This window comes from Danio rerio, chromosome 20 (assembly GCF_049306965.1).
Source record: "Danio rerio strain Tuebingen ecotype United States chromosome 20, GRCz12tu, whole genome shotgun sequence".
Taxonomy (NCBI): domain Eukaryota; kingdom Metazoa; phylum Chordata; class Actinopteri; order Cypriniformes; family Danionidae; genus Danio; species Danio rerio.
Window position 1 is genome coordinate 1,400,093 of NC_133195.1, and position 22,762 is coordinate 1,422,854.

At 40.5% G+C, this 22,762-nt stretch overlaps 1 protein-coding gene across 3 annotated transcripts in view; it reads right to left on the bottom strand.

Annotated features, from left to right (window-relative positions):
• Positions 1 to 1,276: 1,276 nt before the first annotated feature.
• scara5 (scavenger receptor class A, member 5 (putative)) overlaps positions 1,277 to 22,762 on the bottom strand; it is a 29,653-nt gene continuing 8,167 nt past the window's right edge. Inside the window, exons 4-11 of one of the 3 annotated variants that reach the window (XR_012395627.1) lie at positions 18,692 to 18,877; positions 16,874 to 17,362; positions 14,883 to 14,963; positions 13,093 to 13,200; positions 8,925 to 8,990; positions 4,559 to 4,747; positions 2,128 to 4,339; positions 1,277 to 1,916 (exon numbers count right to left, since the gene is read on the bottom strand). Coding sequence is in view for 2 of the 3 variants with exons in the window: in XM_005160318.6 (XP_005160375.2) it covers positions 4,206 to 4,339; positions 4,559 to 4,747; positions 8,925 to 8,990; positions 13,093 to 13,200; positions 14,883 to 14,963; positions 16,874 to 17,362; positions 18,692 to 18,877 (1,253 nt within the window). In the remaining variant the exon portion in view is untranslated. 3 annotated transcript variants of the gene reach the window in all.

A 22,762-nucleotide genomic window follows, 5' to 3' on the forward strand; every position in this document is an offset into this window, starting at 1 on the left:
TCCCCTCTCGCCCTTCTAACGGGAGGGAGCCCCGGGCTCGAGGATATTACGAGCTCAGGGCTCTCTCCCGGGACAGCATGCCAAATATGCTTTATTGATTGTCAGCTAAGTGTGAACTCTTGGAAGGACCTCAAGCCGGGAATCGAACTCGGGTCGCCGTAAGCACCATGGTGCTATATGTTGGTGCACTTAACCACTAGGTATTGGCGCCGACCAAGTTTCTGACCACTTATAAAATGTGTTCAATGTGCTGCCCATTGTGTTGGATTGTCAATGCAAGCCTCTTCACACACTGATAGCAACACCGCAGGAGAAATGCCAGCACAGGCTTCCAGTATCCGTAGATTCAGGTGCTGCACATCTTGTATCTTAACAATAGCAACATCACATATCAGCCAGAATTCAACCAAATGAACCGGAACCGACCCTATTCTGGACCACAGTTTGCTTTTATTCTGGCCCACACCAAACACTTACACCTGGACCACATACTGAATGGAGTGATGGCTCTAGAGTGGTCCGTTTCTGTTTGCCAGATCTGGGCCACAAATTAGCTCTACTAGCCATACCTGCCCTGTCAAAGAGCTATGGTTTGACACCTGTAATTACCAAATGATCACTGTACTTTATCTTAACTAAAAATGACCTATCATATGTTTTAGGATAACACAGAGCTGAATTAGCCAGAGCTTACTGTGCCGATTATTTGCCAAAAGTGGCCCACATATGTCTTAAGATAACTGGGCCACATTTGCCATATCTTCCCTGGGCCACTTAAGGCTCACATCTGCAATAGCCAGAGTTTACTGTGCCGAATATTTGTCAAAGGTGGCCCACATTTGCACTTACATGTGTGAGCCACTTTAGGTTTAGACCCAGATTACTCTTAAATGACTAGGCCACTATTTTGCCAACTGTGGCCCACATTTGTCCTCCATCATTTGGGCCAAATTGATCATTTTCCACATGGGCCACATTAGGCTCACATTCAGATTACATTTTGCCATAAGTGCCAAAGACCATTTAAATCTTTGCCCCCCTTTGCCATTGTACAGGTGGACCACTTCAGGCTCACATTAATTTTGTCTGGGCCGAAGGAAGACCACCAGTGCCGCATACCTGCCTAAAGTGGCCCACATTCATATGCTATCAGGCATTGGTTCTTAACTTCAATAGTGTTTATATAGATCGTTAAATAGCCCCAATTCTCCTTACACACATTAGCAAATTATCACAGAGGGACATTCAGTCATTCAAAAATAAACGGCAGATATACTTTATATGTGAAATATTTACTCTTTTAATATTTAAAACTGTAAAAGACACATGGCACAGAAAATTAAACACACTCATATATACAGTTGAAGTCAGAATTATTGGCCCCCTTTTAATTTTTATTTTCTTTTTTAAATATTCCCCAAATGATGTTTAGCAGAGCAACGACATTTTCAAAGTATGTCTGATAATATTTTTTCTTCTGGGGAAAGTCTTATATGTTTTATTTCGGCTAGAATAAAAGCAGTTTTTTATTTTTTAAACACTATTTTAAGGTCAATATTATTAGCCCCTTTAAGCTATATTTTTTTTCTGACTGTCTGCAAAACAAACCATTGTTATAGAATAACTTTCCTAATTACCTTAACCTGCCTAGTTAACCTAATTAACCTAGTGAAGCCTTTAAATATCACTTTAAGCTGTATAGAAGTGTCTTGAAGAATATCAAGTAAAATATTATTTACTGTCATCATGACAAAGAGAAAATAAATCAGTTATTAGAAATAAAAGTATTTAAAACTATTATGTTTAGAAATGTGCTGAAACAATCTTTCCTCCATTAAACAGAAATTGGGGGAAAAAAATAAACAAGGGAGCGAATAATTCTGACTTCAACTGTAAGTACTGCTGAAACATTCTCACTTATTAAACCAGGGATCACCAATCTCGATCTTGTAGGGCTGGTGTCCCTGCAGGGTTTAGCTCTAACTTGTCTCAACACACCTGGCTGGATGTTTCTAACTTTCTAGTATACCAAGTAAGACCTTGATTAGCTTGTTCAGGTGTGTTTTATTAGGGTTGGAGCTAAAATCTGCAGGACACTGGCCCTCCAGGAACAAGTTTGGTGATCACTGTATTAAACAGTCACTGATCGTAACAGCCTCCACAGAGTCGTAATGACACATGTTGTGCTCTGTAGATCTGTCACACAACTACGTTTGGTTGAGGATTGGACATGATGAAGATGACATTGCACAGGCAGTGGTAAATTCACTACTTTGATCCTAAATCAAGGCTGTGGTTATTTAAAAATGATAAAGAAAAGATTGTTTTTGTCTGTGTTTCAGTTAATAATGCTTTAGTATAGTGTATTATACAATTATTCTGTTGTATAGCTGATCATTTATAAAACAGGACATTCTCATTTACTGTTGTACAGTCAAGATTAATCAATACTGATTCAGTGTTATCCCAGCTAGCAAAATTCATGCGGCTCAAATCCGGCCCACATTTGGGCGGTCCGCTCCTGTTTGCCAGATCTGGGCCATAATTAAGCCAAAGCAATATCACATATGAGCCAGAAGTCAACCAGATGAACCAGAACTGACCCTATTCTGGGCCACAGCTAGCTGTAATTCTGGCCCAGATCTGGTATATTACTTCTAATAATCGATTAAACATTGGTAAACATCAGTGAATTATATTATTCTTCACAGGTTGTGTCTCACTTTTCAAGCAAAGTTCTTAAAAGTTACAGCGGCCCAAAAGAACATTTATATTAAGAGGTTCAGGGCTAAGAGCCCGACTAAAGCAAACACTTTTCTCCATGATGGTGACTTCAGTCTAAGTGGCTCACATATGCTTTAAGATAACTGGCCCACATTTGCCCACACTGGCCCATATTTTTGCTGGGCCACTTCAGGCTCAAAGCCACATTAGCCAGAGCTACCTGTGCCAAATATTTGCCAAAAGTGGTCCATATTTGTTTTAGGATAACTGGGCCACATTTCCCTTATCTTCTTTGGGCCACTATAGGCTCAAATCCACATTAGCCAGAGTTTACTGTGCCGAATATTTGCCAAAAGTGGCCCACATATGCTTCAAGATAACATTTGCACTTACATATGTGAGCCACTTTAGGTTTAGACCCAGATTACCCTTAAATGACTAGGCCACTATTTTGCCAACTTTCGTCCTCCATCATTTGGGCCAAATTGATCATTTTCCACATGGGCCACATTAGGCTCACATTCAGATTACATTTTGCCATAAGCGCCAGATCTTTGCCTTAAATGGCCCATATATGTAGTAGAATCTTTGGCCCCCCTTTGCCATTGTACAGGTGGGCCACTTTAGGCTCACATTGATTTTGTCTGGGCCGAATGAAGACCACCTGTGACGCATACCTGCCTAAAGTGGCCCACATTCACATGCTATCTGGGATAACAGCTACTGGGCAGTGAATACTGACTGTAATCAGCCTCCACCATTAACATTTGCTGACCAGATCATCACACACTCAATGTTTTTAGTTTAAAGCAACATTTTTTAACTACACAAGTCTTTAACATTCCTAATTAGCTAAACGTTGGGACAAATATACTAAAGTTTAAAGTATGTTCGTAGAAATCTTTGGAAAGTTAAATGCATCTGGGCTTTCATAATAAAAGAGACTTCTTATACAAACCACACACAAACAGTCCAAGCAGCAGCATAGAAGACACACACACACACACACACACATTCATTCTGTCTGATTCATGAGCTGAAAAAATGTCCCACAAGGTCAAAATGTACTGGTATTGCTATACTTGTGAGGACATTCGGTAGGAATATCAGGACCACATCTACATACACACACACACACACATACACACACACACACACATTCATTCTGTCTGATTCACGAGCTGAAAAAATGTCCCCACAAGGTCAAAATGTACTGGTATTGCTATACTTGTGAGGACATTCGGTAGGAATACCAGGACCACATCTACACACACACACAGAGATATGAGTCCCTCTGTTTGATGGCTATGGCTGGAGTGTTTGGCTATGGGCTGTTTGCTGGTATGCTGACTTTCACACAGTCAGGTTCATGCAAGTCTTCTACTGTGTAGACGAACACAACGCTTCTTCCAGCTCTCCGTAAGTCCTCCAAACTCACTGGTTGACAGTCCATTCTGCAGGATGTTGAATACTTGAACGGGTTACACGTTACAGGTCACCCCTGCGTCCTCTACATGACCGCAGTTGGTTTTTCCCCATCCCGAGAACTTACACAGGTCAATGGAGTCCTCAGTACCAACACAAGCAACATCGTCCATCCAGATTAGCCCGGTGCCTGAAAGACAGAGAAAGCAGACCTCTGATCATTCATTTTCCTTCGGCTTAGTCTCTTTATTAATCAAGGGTCGCCACAGCGGAATGAACCGCCAATTTATCCAGCATATGTTTTACACAGCGGATGCCCTTCCAGCGGCACTCTCACATTCACACACATACGCTACGGCCGAATGTAGCTTATTCAGTTCCCCCATAGCGCTCGTGTTTGGACTCTGACCTTGTCCGAATCGTCCCGTCTTGTGTATTTCTTTGGCGCCGCGGAATCCCAGCATCCTGCACACAACGTCTCCATCCTTTATGTCCCAGACGTCGTCACACACCGTCCCCCATCGCAGGTCATGCAGGACCTCCACCCGGCCCTCATGAGGCCCGGAGCCGTTCACCAGCCGGACCACAGCATCCTCAACTGAATCACACACACACACACACACACACACACACACACACACACACACACACACACACTGTACAGTCAATCAATTGCAACACACATCTGACAATGAAAAACTTACACTGCCATAAGGGGAATATTAGTGTAAGGTGTAATGAGTTACAAATATCTTGTACTAGGAATTACTTGCATTGCTTCCAGAAGCAGATTCAGTTTTAAACTCAAACATGAAACTCTCATTATTTAACATGGCAAACGCCTTTAGGTGAGATTTGGTGTGGATCTGATGGTCTCCAGAACACTAAATATGAGGAGAATGTTCCAAAAACTGCTGCATTTGATTTTTCCTTTGGCACTGAGAATCATAGTTTAGGTTTGCGCCAGTTGTAACTCTATAGGTGGCGCTGTTGGGTCATTTTGCACACTGAATATCAGACTCTTGGCATGCGTGCATGGCTTCATGAGTTGTTGATCATGTTCCTGTCCTCGATTATGTGATTCATATTGAAGAAAACACAGCAACTGAGCCATCCTCAGGCGTTACGCCCAAATACACTGCAAAAAACGGGTTTCTTACTCAGAGGTTTGGTCTTATTTCTAGTCTAAAATCTACAAAATCTGAGAATAATTTTCTAGACATGCACAAATATATTGTATTGTTTTTTTTTTAGAAATAATTATGAAGTCAGAATGAAGTTTTGAGGTAAAAAAGTAAGCACAATAATGTTATTTCAAAGCGAAAACATGATTATTTTGCTTGTTTTAAGAAAAAATACATATGTTTAATTCAATTCATTTTTATTTCTATAGCGGATTTACAAGTTTGAATGTGTTAAAGCAGCTTAACACAGAAGTTCTAGTACAGGGGTGGCCAACCCTGTTCCTGGAGAGCCACCTTCCTGCAGACTTCAGCTGCAACCCATATCAAACACACCTGCCTGTAATGATCACGTGGTGTTCAGGTCCTAATTAGTTGGTTCAGGTGTGTTTGATATGGGTAGCAACTAAAATCTGCAGGAAGGTGGCTCTCCAGGAACAGGGTTGGCCACCCCTGTTTTAGTAAATTGAAACTGTCGGTCCAGTTTTCCACGGTGGCCAGGAAGTGCATTCATTTATTCATTCATTTTCTTGTCAGCTTATTCCCTTTATTAATCCGGGGTCGTCACCGTGGAATGAACCGCCAACTTATCCAGCAAGTTTTTACACAGCGGATGCCCTTCCAGCCGCAACCCATCACTGGGAAACATCCACACACACACTCATACACTACGGACAATTTAGCCTACCCAATTCACCTGTACCGCATGTCTTTGGACTGTGGGGGAGACCGGAGCACCCGGAGGAAACCCACGCGAATGCAGGGAGAACATGCAAACTCCACACAGAAACGCCAACTGAGCTGGTTCGAACCAGCGACCTTCTTGCTGTGAGGCGACAGCACTACCTACTGCGCCCACCTGTAATTCTCTAGTGATGGGAAGTTCGGATCATTTTATTGACTCGGATCTTTGAGTCTCGTTCATCGAGATGAACAAATCTTTTTTCGAGTCATTTCGTTCATTTGGTTCAATTTGCCAAAATATTATTAAAATGTTACCAGCTGCTTCCAAACACATCAACAACTAGCCCAAAAGGTTGACAACACGACAGATAAGTCATAACTAGAATACTATAAGAAGGAGAAAATAATAATTCGATGTTTACCTGCTCTTTTGTCTATGAAGGTATTGTTGTCTCTTTGCTCAGCTCACCTCTTCACGTCTTCAAGTGTCAGTGGTTCGTTCACATTACACTGACAGTCACATATAATCTTAACCAATGTACACAGTCTGAGCCGATAGGAGCCATGATGATTAGTTCACCTTTCAAGTCTTCTGATTCTTGAGTCGTTCGTTCATCAAGTGACAGAATGACTCAAACCCGATAGAGCAGTGGTTCTCAAACTGTGGTACATGTACCACTAGTGGTACGCGGGCTTCCTTCTAGTGGTATGCGGAGGAATGAAATATGTCATGTACATGCTACACACATTTAAAAATGTATCAAAAATGATGTATATAATATGCCACATATGACATGTAGCCTATATTTCTGAGGTAATCTGCCAGGTTTTTTAACTGTGCAGAGTTGTAGCTGCTTTACTGGGCCTACTGTGCTACTGTATCTCAATACTGCTCATTTTGGTGGTACTTGGAGAGACAATTTTTTCTGAAGTGGTACTTGATGAAAAGAAGTTTGAGAACCACTGCGATAGAGGACTCGAGAGATGAACGGTTCAATTCTTTCTCCGGCTCTAAACGCATATGATTGGCCTGGGAGGAACGAATGACTCAAACCTGAGGACTCGAGATCAATGAATGGATCAATTCTTTTTCCGGCTCTAAATGTATATGATTGGCTTCTGTGATGAACTACTCAAAAGACTTGAAATGAACGATACCACCTGCACAAATGTGCGCATGCGCGGATGAACGAATCACTCCCTGAGAGGACTCGTAGTTCCCGAATCATATTGAAGATTCGTTCAAAATGAACGAATCGTTCATGAACGACTTATCACAAGAATTTTCCCGGTCTTCCCGATTAGCCAATCCGGGCCTGCTTCGAAGCCTCGAACGTCACAAAATAAATTTGTTTCGTCCTTGTAAAATGGTTTTTCCTTTGTAATTGTGTCTTATGAAAGGTAAAAATGTTTTCCAAAATGTACATTTCGTAAAGTGTTTCACACTTTGTAATGTTGTTTTGCACCTCCCGGCCACCATAGTTTGCAGAGTTAGTTTAGTTAATTCAGTTCAGCGTGGTGTAATTTATCACAACCCTGCTAAAAAATCCAGCTTAAGCCAGCCTAGGCTGGTTGGCTGGTTTTAGCTGGTCGACCAGGCTGGTTTTAGAGGGGTTTTGGCCACTTCCAGGCTGGTTTCCAGCCATTTCCAGTCTGGTCTTAGCTGGTCAGGCTGGAAAATGACCAGCTAAATCCAGCTAAAACCAGCTTGACCAGCCTGGTTTAAGCTGGACATAGCTGGTTTTGGCTGGGCTCCCAGCCTGCTAGGCTGGTCAAGCTGGTTTTAGCTGGTCTAAAAGCAGCCTGGTTGACCAGCTAAAACCAGCCAACCAGCCTAGGCTGGTTTAAGCTGGATTTTTCAGCAGGGAAAACAAAAAACAAGACTGGAAACAAGCCAAAACTCTAAATAGACAGACACTTTTTACAGTGTAACTAGAGAATCTCCCCTTTAACCTGCAACAGCCATCAGAAAAGATGATTTGAAATCCGGTGTGGGTTTCACACGCTGGTTTCAGATACAGATGTCAGGGTCAAATGATCAGAACGCGCTCATCCAGACTGATTTTAAGGGTCAATATTTAAACCTTCCTGATGTTTACTGCAGAACACGCTGAGCTCAGCAGATCAATGAGATACTACAGTCAGAAAATATGTCTTATAAATGTGTAACAGCTGTGTGATTCCTGGCAGTCAACACACACACACACACACACACACACACACACACACACACTCGGCAGATTAAAGCCACATGCATGGGCCATGGGAAGGGTGTGTTCAGTTTAAGAAAATAAGAGCAGAGAAGGAAAATCTTAAACAAGTGATCGCTCAGAGTCCACACCTGATGCAGCTTTAAAACGAGGAATGACATCAGAGTCTGTCAGGAGACAAGCAGGACCGATCACCAGGGACAAATGGGCTGTGTCCAAAATCGCCTACTACTCGAGAAGGTTCTACATTTGAATCTGAATGTACTACATGACCGTTAGGAAGTGTGTTCTATGTAGTATGAATGTGGATATGAATGGAATTGGGATGTATTAGAATCACTCTTAATCATTATCACATGACCTACCAGCATCAGTTGCATTGCTTCACTATCATTCATGAATTCTCTCACATCGCATCATAGGATAGCGTAGCATACATTTGAAGCGCACTTCAGAATCTCGACTGAAGTTTATTTATTTATTTATTATTGCGAATTGTACTTGTCTTTTTTCTTTTTTTGTTTCTCATTGGATGGAAATTCTGATTTAGTCACTAAAGTTTTATGCAATATTACAGTTTCACGCATAAATCTAATTCGATGGAAACAGAGTGAATGACTGATTCGATTTCAATCCTTCAAAATATGACTAAACTCAAGATCAGTGACAATATAGGAGGATAATTGACTAAAGTGTTTACCTTTTTCTCCTTGTTTGTCTCCCCGCTCTCCCTTCTCTCCTTTCGGTCCTCGTTCTCCTCTTACGCCTGGAGGTGAAGCACACAGTTATAAGTTTACTACAGTACAATTATCAGACAACTATTATCTTCTGATCAGTGGAATAATTAAAGTTACACGGGTTTGAAAAAAAAAACAAGATTGAATGCATAACTAAAAATGAGAGAACAGTGCACTCATATCAGAAGTAGTACCAGAGTTTGAACGAAACGTACTCCACACTGTAAAAAAATCCGATATTTTACGTTTTTACGTTATTTTACAGTAATGTCTGTAATTTATCAGCCGTTATTTTACAGTAATGTCTGTAATTTATCAGCCGTTATTTTACGGTAAATGTCTGTAATTTATCAGCCGTTATTTTACGGTAAATGTCTGTAATGTAACAGCTGTTATTTTACGGTAAATGTCTGTAATTTATCAGCCGTTATTTTACGGTAAATGTCTGTAATTTATCAGCCGTTATTTTACGGTAAATGTCTGTAATTTAACAGCCGTTATTTTACAGTAATGTCTGTAATTTATCAGCCGTTATTTTACAGTAATGTCTGTAATTTATCAGTCGTTATTTTACGGTAAATGTCTGTAATGTAACAGCTGTTATTTTACGGTAAATGTCTGTAATTTATCAGCCGTTATTTTACGGTAAATGTCTGTAATTTATCAGCCATTATTTTACGGTAAATGTCTGTAATTTAACAGCCGTTATTTTACAGTAATGTCTGTAATTTATCAGCCGTTATTTTACAGTAATGTCTGTAATTTATCAGCCGTTATTTTACGGTAAATGTCTGTAATTTATCAGCCGTTATTTTACGGTAAATGTCTGTAATTTATCAGCCGTTATTTTACGGTAAATGTCTGTAATTTATCAGCCATTATTTTACGGTAAATGTCTGTAATTTATCAGCCATTATTTTACAGTAATGTCTGTAATTTATCAGCCGTTATTTTACAGTAATGTCTGTAATTTATCAGCCGTTATTTTACGGTAAATGTCTGTAATTTATCAGCCGTTATTTTACGGTAAATGTCTGTAATTTATCAGCCATTATTTTACAGTAAATGTCTGTAATTTATCAGCCGTTATTTTACGGTAAATGTCTGTAATTTAACAGCCGTTATTTTACGGTATATGTCTGTAATTTATCAGCCGTTATTTTATGGTAAATGTCTGTAATTTATCAGCCGTTATTTTACGGTAAATGTCTGTAATTTATCAGCCGTTATTTTACGGTAAATGTGTGTAATTTATCAGCCGTTATTTTACGGTAAATGTCTGTAATTTATCAGCCGTTATTTTATGGTAAATGTGTGTAATTTATCAGCCGTTATTTTACGGTAAATGTCTGTAATTTATCAGCCGTTATTTTATGGTAAATGTCTGTAATTTATCAGCCGTTATTTTACGGTAAATGTCTGTAATTTATCAGCCGTTATTTTACGGTAAATGTCTGTAATTTATCAGCCGTTATTTTATGGTAAATGTCTGTAACTTAATGATTGATATTTTACGGTAAATGTCTGTATTTTAACAGCCGTTAATTTACAGTAAATGTCTGTAATTTAATGGTTGTTATTTTACGGTAAATGTCTGTAATTTAATGGTTGTTATTTCACGGTAAATGTCTGTAATTTAATGGTTGTTATTTCACGGTAAATGTCTGTAATTTAATGGTTGTTATTTTACAGTAAATGGCTGTAATTTAACAACCGTCAATTTACGGTAAATGTCTGTAATTTAATGATTGTTATTTTACAGTAAATGTAATTTAACAGCCGTCGTTTTACAGTAAATGTCAGTAACTTAATGATTCCTATTTTACAGTAAATGTCTGTAATTTATCAGCCGTTATTTTATGGTAGATGTCTGTAATTTAAAGCCTGTTATTTTACGTTTTTCAATTCACTCATAGAGCATGTCTTTGGACTGTGGGGGAAACCCCCCGGAGGTGATTTATTTCAGCACCCAGAGGAAACCCAATCCAACATGGGGAGAACTTGCAAACTCTACAAAGAAACGGCAACTGGCACAGCCGGGACTTGAACCTTCTTGCTGTGAGGCAACAGTGCTAACCACTGAGCCACTGTGATGCCCCCCTATTTAAATGTCAATAAATTTAAATAGAGACTTGTTGTGTATCAGTCCAATATGACTGTGGACACACTACACTAAACACAGTTCTGTTCATACCGCTTCCAAAAGTTGATTTTGCATGATAGGAGCGCTTTAACAAGGCATCACAATAACTTTGCTCTTCTGAGCCGTACTCAAGAACTTGGCCAAACCCCACTGATGTTTCCCAGCTGTTTGCCACACGATGTGAAAACATGAGCTGTGTAGCGCCCAGGACCACAGTCAGCGCTGTCACACACCAGCACGAGGATGATTCTGTTACAAAAACAAGTTTCTGAGGCCCGATGAACGCCAGAACGAGGCAATGAAAGGGTGAACGGTTGTGTGGAGGTTGAGGAGAGATGAAAAGAGAAAGCGGGACGTGTGCTGCTCTGGAGAACATTAGGGGAATCATGATATATTTTGGAAGGTGTTTAAGCAACAGCGCATGTTCAGAGAATGAGATCAGTGGGTTGGAGCTTGAGCTCAGAATTAATCTGAGCTAAAAAAGTCAAATTAGACACAAGCCTGAAGTCTAATTGAGCAAAGCTGTGTTACAAGCCCAGAACCACATGCCCTGTCCAAACCAAGGTCCAGTCAAAAGTAGATGGACTGTCTGTTCGTGAACACTAAACTTTTGTTTAACATAAAACAACCTTAGCTAAATTTTCACAAGATGTCCCTGGAGTGTGTAAATGAAGATTCAGCTCAAAATATCTTACAAATAATGTTTTATAACTGACCCTTTTAGACTTTGAGCCAAACTCTGTTGTTTTGTTGACTTTTCAAAAGAGGCCGGACTGTGTTTAACACAACTGTGTTTAAATCTCTTATACAATTTATTTTTGCACAATAGTTGTTACGAGCAATATATGTTTAAAACCGGAAGGAAAAAGTTGGCGTTTGCAGATTCTCTTTAAAGAGTTTAACAGTATTTATTTAATTAAAGTACAAAGAAAAGACTTCCAATGTTTTCAGTGAGCTAATAAATTATATTGTGAAAATGTAAAGACGTTTTGATTTTGATGGCTACAACACACTTCAAAAACACCAGGACTGAGGCATTTACATTTATTCATTTAGCAGACGCTGAGGATGAAAGAAGCACTTCAAATCATCAGAGTTAGAGTGTAAAAATATTATGACACATCTAAGATATTTTATTTGTTTTAAAATCTTATTTATATATTCTTATATTTCTTATATTTATATATTATATATTTTTAATCTGATTATACGAAGAAGACACAGCACACACACCTGAGGACAGCGATATACATCCATAACAGAGTCTCGAACAGTGCATAATAACAGGACTGGGTTATCTTTCATGTCTGATCTGATCACATCAAAACCACATGATATTTACATAAACACATTCGGTTATTGTGTCTAATGCAAAAATAGGAAACTGTTGATAGAAAAGTGAATGAGTGAAAACCCATGTGCCTTAAAAGGCCAAAAGACTAACATGTCGGCGCTTAAAATTAAGGCATAACTCACCGGCCACTTTATTAGGTACACCTTACACCTCCTTTTGCCTTCAGATCTGCTTTAATCCTTGGTGGCAGAGATTCAACAAGCTACTGGAAATATTCCTCAGAGATTTTGCTCCATATTGTCATGATAGCATCACACAGTTGCTGCAGATTTGTCGGCTGCACATCCATGATGCCAATCTCCTGTTCCACCACATCCTAAAGCTGCTCTATTGGATTGAGCTCTGGTGACTGTGGAGGCCTTTTGAGTACAGTGAACTCATCGTCATGTTCAAGAAAGCAGTCTGAGATGATTTGCGCCTTAGGCCAGGTGTGAGGTGGCTGCCTTGACCATTTCTACATGCCTAAATGCATTGAAATGCTGCCATGTGATTGGCTGATTGGAAATTTGCTTGAACAAGCAGTTGGACAGGTGTACCTAATAAAGTGGCCAGTGAGTGTCAATAACAAGAACAAATCTCATCAAATCAAGAGTCATCGACTTGCTCCGAAACACAAACACAGTAAATGTCTAACCTTTAGGTCCTTCAGGGCCGACCTCTCCTTTATCTCCATTGTGTCCATCCTGCCCGTTTCGTCCTGCCAGTCCACGAGGACCCTGAATGCCCTTTTCTCCAGTCAAGCCTTACCCAAACAAAAAAAATAAAAATAAAAAAGGTGAGCATTTAGTGTGATACCATTAGGACTCTGTTTACAGGGTGTGTTTTCTCAGATCGGATAGCTTTCAGATTTGCAAAAACATTTCCATCTAAATTTGACCCCATGAATGCATCCCTGCTAAATGAATATTCATATCCTGCGCTATATGCACATTTAACTAGGTTATGTCAACTAAACCATCAGATACACCGCATTTTATTTAATTGATATTACTTTTTACAATAACACAAGTTAAATATCTTATTTGGCATTTAAATAATCTGATACGCAGGCTGTAAAACATAAGTGCACAAGGCAGACTTCATGATCATGTTCATTACAAGCTAAATGAAACATCTATTTTCGTCGTACAGATTAGTGTAAGACATCGTTCAAAACTGTAAAGGGTTTAATTTGTGTAGAGCATTCTCTCCCAAAGGCCTTTTTTTTGGCTATTATTGTCTATTATTTCTATTCCTCTCTTTTCACAGAGATAAGCTACAGTGCTGTCTGTCGTTAATATTGCCATCTGATTTAAATGTAACCATTTTGTTTTACAAGTTTCCCCAACAGTCCAGAGACATGCGGTACAGGTGAATTGGGTAGGGTAAATTGTCCTTCAAGAGTTCACCCTTAGCTGATGATTGATAATAAAGCTTGTTTGGCATGCTGTCCCGGGAGAGAGCCCTGAGCTCATGAAATCCTCGAGCCCAGGGCTCCCTCCCGTTGCAAGGCGGGAGGGGAGTTTGAGCTCAGGTAGATCTCGAGAACTCCCCTGCTTTAGCAAGTGAATGCTCTTGAACTTAATTACTAACTAGAAGCGTGTCTATGTTGACAATTTGGATTGTTCAATTGACTTAATTGCATGTTTTTAGGCGATGGGAGGAAACCGGGGAACCCGGGGGAAACCCACGTGAGCACGGGGAGAAGTGCAAACTCCACACAGAAATGTCTGCTAGTTTTGGTAAAGCCAGGAACCAGAGACATTCTTGCTGTGAGGCGACAGTGCTAGGCACTGGGCCACCGTGTCACCCGTCTAAGAAGGAGGAGTAGGGGAGGAAGGGGGGACTCTTCAAAACGAAGATAGCAATGGAATAAACCCCAGGGTATTTATAGTAGTTTAGGAGTCATCTGATTGGATAGTAGTGAATTAGATAATGCGGGTCAGCTGCTAGCAATCATAAGCACGTGATCCTCTCGAAATTTGTTTATACATAAACTTCACGTAGTGTATAATTGTGAATGAGTGTGTGTGGATGTTTCCCAGAGATGGGTTGCAGCTGGAAGGGCATGCGCTGCGTAAAACATATGCTGGATAAGTTGGTGGTTCATTCCACTGCGGCGACCCCGGATTAATAAAGGGATTTATCCGAAAAGAAAGTGAATAAATGAATCATATTAATGCTGTTCAGGACACAGTGATGCACATCAGAGATGCTCAGCACTCAGCAGTAGTTTTTTTGCACTGAAAGCACGCTGGAGCTTGTGAAAGCAGGAAAAGTCCCTGATTTTCCACAATTGGGGCCAAAAACTATATTAAATTGTCTGTGTATTCCAATATCTGGAGCAGACCTTCTATTATTCCATTATATTCCAGATATCCTGTGAACCATGGGAACTCTGTGAAGTGTGTATTGACTGTGTGTGGTACGAGTGTGTTGCTGCACCTCTTGGTCCAATCCAACCCGGAATACCGTCTGGTCCCAGGGGTCCAACATCACCCTTCTCACCCTTCGGCCCTGGTGGTCCTGAAAACAGAGTAAAACAAAAATCAGTAGAAAAGTTTAATTAGTGGCTCCAGAGTCATCCAATGACACATTTCTCGCTTCTGGCCTAGACAACCAGGCTCAGTTGCTGTGCAGTTTTGTTTGTACAATTGAGGACACATGTTTACCCAGTGAGTGTGTGGCGTATCAAGAGAAGTGGAACTTTAACTAAAGCAACTACTTCAACAACGAGATATTTGATGTTAAATCACATGATTTCCTATGACTGATAAGTAATTATTCCTTTCATAGGTTGATCCATTGGGTTTTAAGTTTGATGATAATATGTGCTTTATAAACCACTGTACTGTACTTGCATCCTGTTCACTAACAAATATGACTTGAACCTCAAATACTTTATAAAGTTAGAAACAGTTTAGGTGATTTACAAGAGTGTATATACTGGGCTGTATTTACATTAATCTTGTGACAGAAAAGTCAACCTAAATGACTCAACTGAACCCCAAACCCCAATCTGCTATTAAAAACTAGCCTAGAGCAACATTTCCTAGTCTAGAGCGCCATTTGCTGTCTAGTCTAGAGCACTGTCTACTGTTAAAAACTAGTCTAGAGCGCCATCTGCAGTTAAAAACTATTCCAGAGTGCTGTCTGATGCTACAAACTAGTCTAGAGCGCCGTCTGATGTTACTAGTCTACAGTGCCGTCTGATGTTAAAAACTAGTCTAGAGCGCCACATGCTGTTAAAAACTAAACTGGAGCAACATCTGCTGTTAAAAACTAGTCTAGAGCGCCGTCTGATGTTAAAAGCCAGTCTAGAGCGCCATCTGCTGTTAAAAACTAGTCTAGAGCGCCATCTGATGTTAAATGCTAGTCTAGAGCGCAGTCTGATGTTATAAACTAGTCTAGAGCGCCATCTGCTGTTAAAAACTAGTCTAGAGCACCGTCTGATGTTAAACGCTAGTCTAGAGCGCGGTCTGATGTTAAAAACTAGTCTAGAGCACCATCTGATGTTAAACGCTAGTCTAGAGCGCTGTCTGATGTTATAAACTAGCCTAGAGCGCCATCTGCTGTTAAAAACTAGTCTAGAGCGCCGTCTGATGTTAAACGCTAGTCTAGAGCGCCGTCTGATGTTAAAAACTAGTCTAGGGCGCTGTCTAATATTAAAAACTAGCCTAGAGCGCTGTCTAATGTTAAATGCTAGTCTCGAGCACCGACTAATGTTAAACGCTAGTCTAGAGCGCCGTCTGCTGATAAAAACTAGCCTAGAGCTCCATCTGCTGTTATAAACTAGCCTAGAGCGCCATCTGCTGTTAAAAACTAGTCTAGAGCGCCGTCTGATGTTAAACGCTAGTCTAGAGCGCCGTCTGATGTTAAAAACTAGTCTAGGGCGCTGTCTAATATTAAAAACTAGCCTAGAGCGCTGTCTAATGTTAAATGCTAGTCTCGAGCACCGACTGATGTTAAACGCTAGTCTAGAGCGCCGTCTGCTGATAAAAACTAGCCTAGAGCTCCATCTGCTGTTAAAAACTAGCCTAGAGCGCCGTCTAATGTTAAATGCTAGTCTCGAGCTCCGACTAATGTTAAACGCTAGTCTAGAGCACCGTCTGCTGATAAAAACTAGTCTAGAGCTCCATCTGCTGTTAAAAACTAGCCTAGAGCGCCGTCTAATGTTAAATGCTAGTCTCGAGCACCGACTAATGTTAAACGCTAGTCTAGAGCGCCGTCTGCTGATAAAAACTAGTCTAGAGCTCCATCTGCTGTTAAAAACTAGTCTAGAGCACCATCTGCGGTTAAAAACTAGCCTAGAGTGCCATCTGATGTTAAAAACTAGTCTAGAGCGCCGTCTTATGTTAAAAACTAGCCTAGAGCTCCATTTTTGTATTTTTAATAAAACTATATGTATTGAGAACATGGAAAAACCCCGGTCCTACCTTGAAATATGGTCAGATTTTTGAGAGCCATGGAGTGCTCCCACTCCTTCAGCCTCAGATCTGCCGTGACCACGTTCAGGACCTGAATCTCGTTCCGGAGCTGATCCTCCAGGTGTGTTTGTGTGATCCTCATGCCTAAAGTGTCGTGCGTCACATTTACAATTTTCTCCTGCAGCTCATAGATTTTGATCTGGTGCAGACTCACGTCCCCCCCGAGCGAATGGTTCAGCGTCTGCAGCGTCCAGCCCATATCCTCCAGACGCTCCTGCAAAGTCTCCACGTTCCCCACCATTGTCTTTAGGAGTGCCTCCTGCTCTCGGATGGAGCCGGCAGTGGAGGCCAGCTCGTCCCCGAGGTGGGTGCTATTTCTCTGGCTGGAGTGGCTGATCATGGACAGATGATCCCACAGCTGAGCCACAGAGTCAGTGGTGTGCTCTGCGAAGGCCTGCAGGTCTTTAATGTCCCGCTCCAGACCCTGTGTCAGTAACCCTGGTCATATACAGTGAGGGAAATAAATATTGAACACGTCACTATTTTTCTCAGTTGAAGTCAGAATTATTAGCCTCCCCCCTGTTTATTTTTCCCCGGTTTCTCTTTAACGGAGAGCAGATTTCTTTATTTAACTTTTAATTACTTTACTTTTAAATATCCCAGTTTGTTTTGTGCAATATGTTAATTATTGTAATTCATTAACGGTGTGTTAATGGGACAGCATAGTCTATGTCGGAAGAAAAGGAGCGAGTCAGACCTAGTTTTTGAACATTTAACCTCGGCTATATTTTTATTTAAAATTCTCTTTTATTGGAAACGAATTACGTTTGGAATAGTTCTGATGTATTTTTGTGGTTATTAAAAACACACGAGAAAGAATTAGAGGTGAAATTAACAGTGTTCAGGGCCAAAACAAAACCACGACCACATATATTGTCAGATTTTGTGTCAATAAATTGATCTTGGCTACTTTTGTCATTATGATTAGTGTTTTATTTATTTATTTATTCCTGAAATATGCATAGGTTAAATACATATTTTAATTGAGCAAACAGCAGCACCCAATGCCTAACATAACTTCATAGTTTTACCTGGAGTACTTAAAACGTCGATCCACCAAATTCACACATATATACAACTATATTTCACTTATAACACAGCAAGCTTGACATCGCAGGCAAATCCAACCAAAATGCAAAAGTTGTACGTGCTTTATAGGAATTTGAAAATGAAATACCACAGCACTATTTAATAGCCTAGACTGCTCGTGGTCGCGAAACTCAAAAGCAAAAGCGTAAATAGTGTGATCATGCATTTAAAGCGGGCGCCTTCGATGTTCATCAAACTCAAGAATGACCAATAATCAAGAAGTATTTGAAAAAACAGACTCGACTCATGGAGTCGATTCCTAGCCTGGAGTCGACTCCGGTACTTGGTCCATTGAGAGTTGAGGAATTGACTCTTTCGGAGTCGACTCCACATCCCTAGTCACATCCATAACCGAGCTTTTCCCCTTATTAATGCAAAAATGTAAAATAAATAAACAGAAAAGTAAATTGGACATCGTTTTCTCATCTTGCTGTCAGTCTCACACTATTTTTTTTATTTTTTTTGGAAGTCTTAGTAACACCATCGTGCTTTTCTTTTAGTATTTCAGCATATATGATTGTAAATAAATTATTTGTTTGTACTCTCCCATTCACTGCCCTCGAAGTGTGAAGAGTCCATTAATAAAAAATGAATAAATAACAACCGAAAAGCTGTTAAAGTAGTCTTTAAAAGTGTGTGAGTATAGATAAGTTTCTAGACTCTTCTGTGATGCATTACCCAGCAGCCTCAGCTGTTCAGTGTGGTTGTGAAAGAGGCTCTCCAGCTTCCAGATGTTCTCCAGAAGGTCGCTCTGGGACGGGATCTGGCTGAGAGACATCTGCATGGTCTCCGACTGCTCCCCTAGCCGCGTCACATTCTCCAGAAGTGCTTCCTCACGTCTCCAGGACGCATGGCTTTTTGATACTGAAACAGGAAGAGTGCAGATGTAGTATTTCATATTGAGCCATTAAGTTCTACAAGCTTGATCAAAAAGGAAACGGTAACAAAGTCCACACTGCATAGACTCAAAAATATTTTCATGCATTCTTAGTCCCTTTATTCGCCACAGCAGAATGAACCGCCAACTTTTCCTAACACAGTGGATACCCTTCCAGCTGCAACCCATCACTGGGAGACATCCATACACTCTCACATTCATACATAATGCTCAATTTTGTCTATGCACATGTGTTTAGACCAGGGGTCACCAATTTCGGTCCTGGAGAGCCGGTGTCCCTGCAGGGTTTAGCTCCAACTTGCCTCAACACACCTGGCTGGATGTTTCTAGTATACCTAGGAAGACCTTGATTAGCTTGTTCAGGTGTGTTTGATTATGGTTGGAACTAAAATCTGCAGGACACCGGCCCTCCAGGAACAAGTTTGGTGACCAATGGTTTAGACTGTGGGGGAAACCGGAGCACCCGGAGGTAACCCATGCCAACACGGCGGAGAACATTCAAACTCCACACAGAAACTCCAACTGACCCAGCTGCTGAGTCAACGTGTCGCCCTTTGGAAAATAGCTATAAAATCTTCAAGATTCTTGGCCAAGATTCTTGGGTGGGGCTTTCCCCTCGCTGAAGACATGTACAAAGGGAAAATGTCAATCAAAATCCCAAAGTCAGTTTGGGATTTAACCCTGGTAAAATTGTGGTTATTTTGAGAAACTTTAAGAACGTTTTCAGGCTCAAGAAGGTTTTAGTCCAGAAGGTTTCATCACCACAGTAATTTACAGCTAACCTGCTCTAGAGCAGGATTTATTCTTGGTTAGACAAGACAAACCCAACTGGACCAATCAGCTGTGAGTAAAGGCATTTATATCTGATGCTATAAAGTCACTTCCAGTACCTGCGTGTCTGCGTGCTCCAAATTAAAGACTTCTAAAGTAAAAGCATTTCTGAGTCAAAATATTGCAAATAAAAAAACAAAAAATTGTATTCTCCAAAAAAATGCACCTAAAAAGAAGGCAAAGAAGATTACAGGCAGATCTTGCCAGAAGTTACACAAAACAGTTTATAAAGTTTATAAAGATGTCTTTCTTAAAAAAACTGCACAAATTTACTACAGAAGACATTTATTCATCCCCCAGAGCAAGGGTTTTATAGTTAACGAAAACTAACGAAAAAACAAAAACTATAATGTAAATAATTGTCGTAAACTGAAATAAAAATGAGAGTTTAAAAAAAGCTGAACTAACTGAAACTAACTACAACTATAGCAGAAACCTCCTTCGTTTTCATCCTTGTAAATGTATTTAATAGATAATCTTACTTTAAGCATTTTTAGAGGTAAAAATAATCCGTGCTGCAGGTGTTTGACCCGTACGGCACCTCAGAGTCTGTAGTCCTGCTGCCACTGGCCTTAAATCCCTTTTTATGGTGGGCATATCCCTTATTTTCACATCCCAATGTTGACAGGTATGTCCTCCAGTCATCCTCAATGTTGCTCCCGCGACAAAAACAACGAGTGGACATGACAGCAGCACAGTGACAGCATTAAATACAGACCCTTTAAACTTTTGCTTTAACACATTTGTGCCCAATAATAGGTTTTATTAATGTATCGCGATCGAATCTTTTTAACCGGATCTTCTAAGTGAACCGGTTAAACTAGTTCGCCAAAACGAACAGAATCATTTGAAATGATTCGCGTCTCCAGTAAGCACTTATCCACAGTAAGTCTCTTTATTAATTTATTAAAATATTAAACTTATACAGCATTTTTTAATATATTTTTTACACAGAGGATGACTTCCAGCTGCAACCCATCTCTGGGAAACATCCACACAAACATTCACACACTACAGACAATTTAGCCAACCCAATTCACCTGTACCGCATGTCTCTGGACTGTGGGGGAAACCGGAGTACCCGGAGGAAACCCACACGAACGCAGGGAGAACATGCAAACTCCACACAGAAACGCCAACTGAGAAGAGGCTCGAACCAGCGACCTTCTTGCTGTGAGCACTACCTACTGCACCACTGCGTCGCCACAAAAAGTCAAAACGAAATTATTGAAACTGAATTATTCACACTAAAACTACTGATAGATCCAAAACTATTATAATCTTGCCCCATTTTTTATGAAAGGATGTGCTTTATTAAACTTCTTTTCAACTGATGACAAAAATTCATCATAGAGCTGCAAAAGCCCAAGATCATTTTCTTTTTAAACTCTGATTATTTGACTGAAAAAAAGGCACATACACTTAGGAGACCTCGAGGGTGAGTAAACCATGGGATGTTTTTTTTTATTTTTGGGTGAACTAACCCTTTAGAGTTAGTAATCCTGCTGTGTGGAATAAGTGCATGTTTCATTAAAGTGCCCCCCGCAGTGTCCCCCTGTCATATGTCGACAATATCAGCCGAATGCATCAACTACACGAGATGCCTGAACTGCAGCTTGTTCGGTGTTTTGGGCAAATCTGAACCGAGCGTGAGTCATTTGTTCTAAAACCGTGCAACACAAAGAGCGCTGCATTTTCTCTGTTTTTCTCGACCTCCTCTTTCTTCTCGTGCAGATCTTCCTCCCTCCCGTTCTGCTCATATTAAATTTCAGGCAAACAGATGAATGATGTAATGGCCTGTGCTGTGAATGACTCATTCAGCTGATGTGTGTGTGTGTGCGCACATGTGTGTCTGCCCTGCACGACAAACCAAAAACATTGAGCAGTTCTTGGTGAAACCCAAAATACAGCACTTTCACAAAACTTCACACATGTTTCCATTTTTTTATCCATTGCTAAAACTTGAGTGTTCTTTCCTGCACTGAATAACACGGATATTTAGAGAGGCATGTAGAGAGGACATTCAAATTTGGGGTGAACTATCACTTCAATATAAAGTTTATGCAATTTACCTTTACTCAAATTGAGTGAAGGTAAATAAAATGCAGTGTAGACATACAACGATAACAGCATTAACAATATTAATATCTCTGCATTGATTAATGAGCTGATGTTATTGCTTATTTGCCATTCTTCCCCACAGAGCTCTGAGTGCTGGAGTCACCATGGACGCCATCCATACTTTACTGCTGCAAAACCATAGTGACAAAACAGCAATCAGCACTTGCATACAGTATATAAATCACTGAAGGTTCACTGGGGGCTCTGAAAGCTGTCCTGCTGTGAGCTAGATTGCATTTCAACCTCAGGACAATGGAAAAGGGGAATCAAGCTTAACATTGAAGCAATCAGTGACCTGATCGTCCACTGCATGGGTGCTTTATGTGTAATTCTGAATGTTTGGTGGCAACCCAGCTGGCAAAACTCATGTGGCTCAAATACGGTCCACATACCGCATGGAATGAGGGCACTTGGGCAGTCTGCTCCCTTCTTTGCCAGATCTGGGCCACAAATAAGCCAAAGCAATATCACATATCAGCCAGAATTCAACAGGATGATCCAGAACTGACCCTATTCTGTGCCACAGTTGGCTTTTATTCCAGCCCAGATCTGGCCCACACCTTACACTTACTGGGTGTGGCAAAGTACAAAAATCCCAGCATGCATTGCAGTATGACTACATTCTATTAAGAGGTTCAGGGCTAAAAGCCCACCTAAAGCAAACACTTTAGTCTATGTGGTCCACATTTGTTTTAGGATAACTGGGCCACATATGCCATATCTTCTCTGGGCCACAATAGGCTCAAATCCACATTAGCCAGAGCTTACTGTGCCAAACATGTACCAAAAGTGGCCCACATTTGTTTTAGGATAATTGGGCCACATTTCCCATATCTTCTCTGGGCCACAATAGGCTCAAATCCACATTAGCCAGAGCTTACTGTGAGGAATATTAGCCA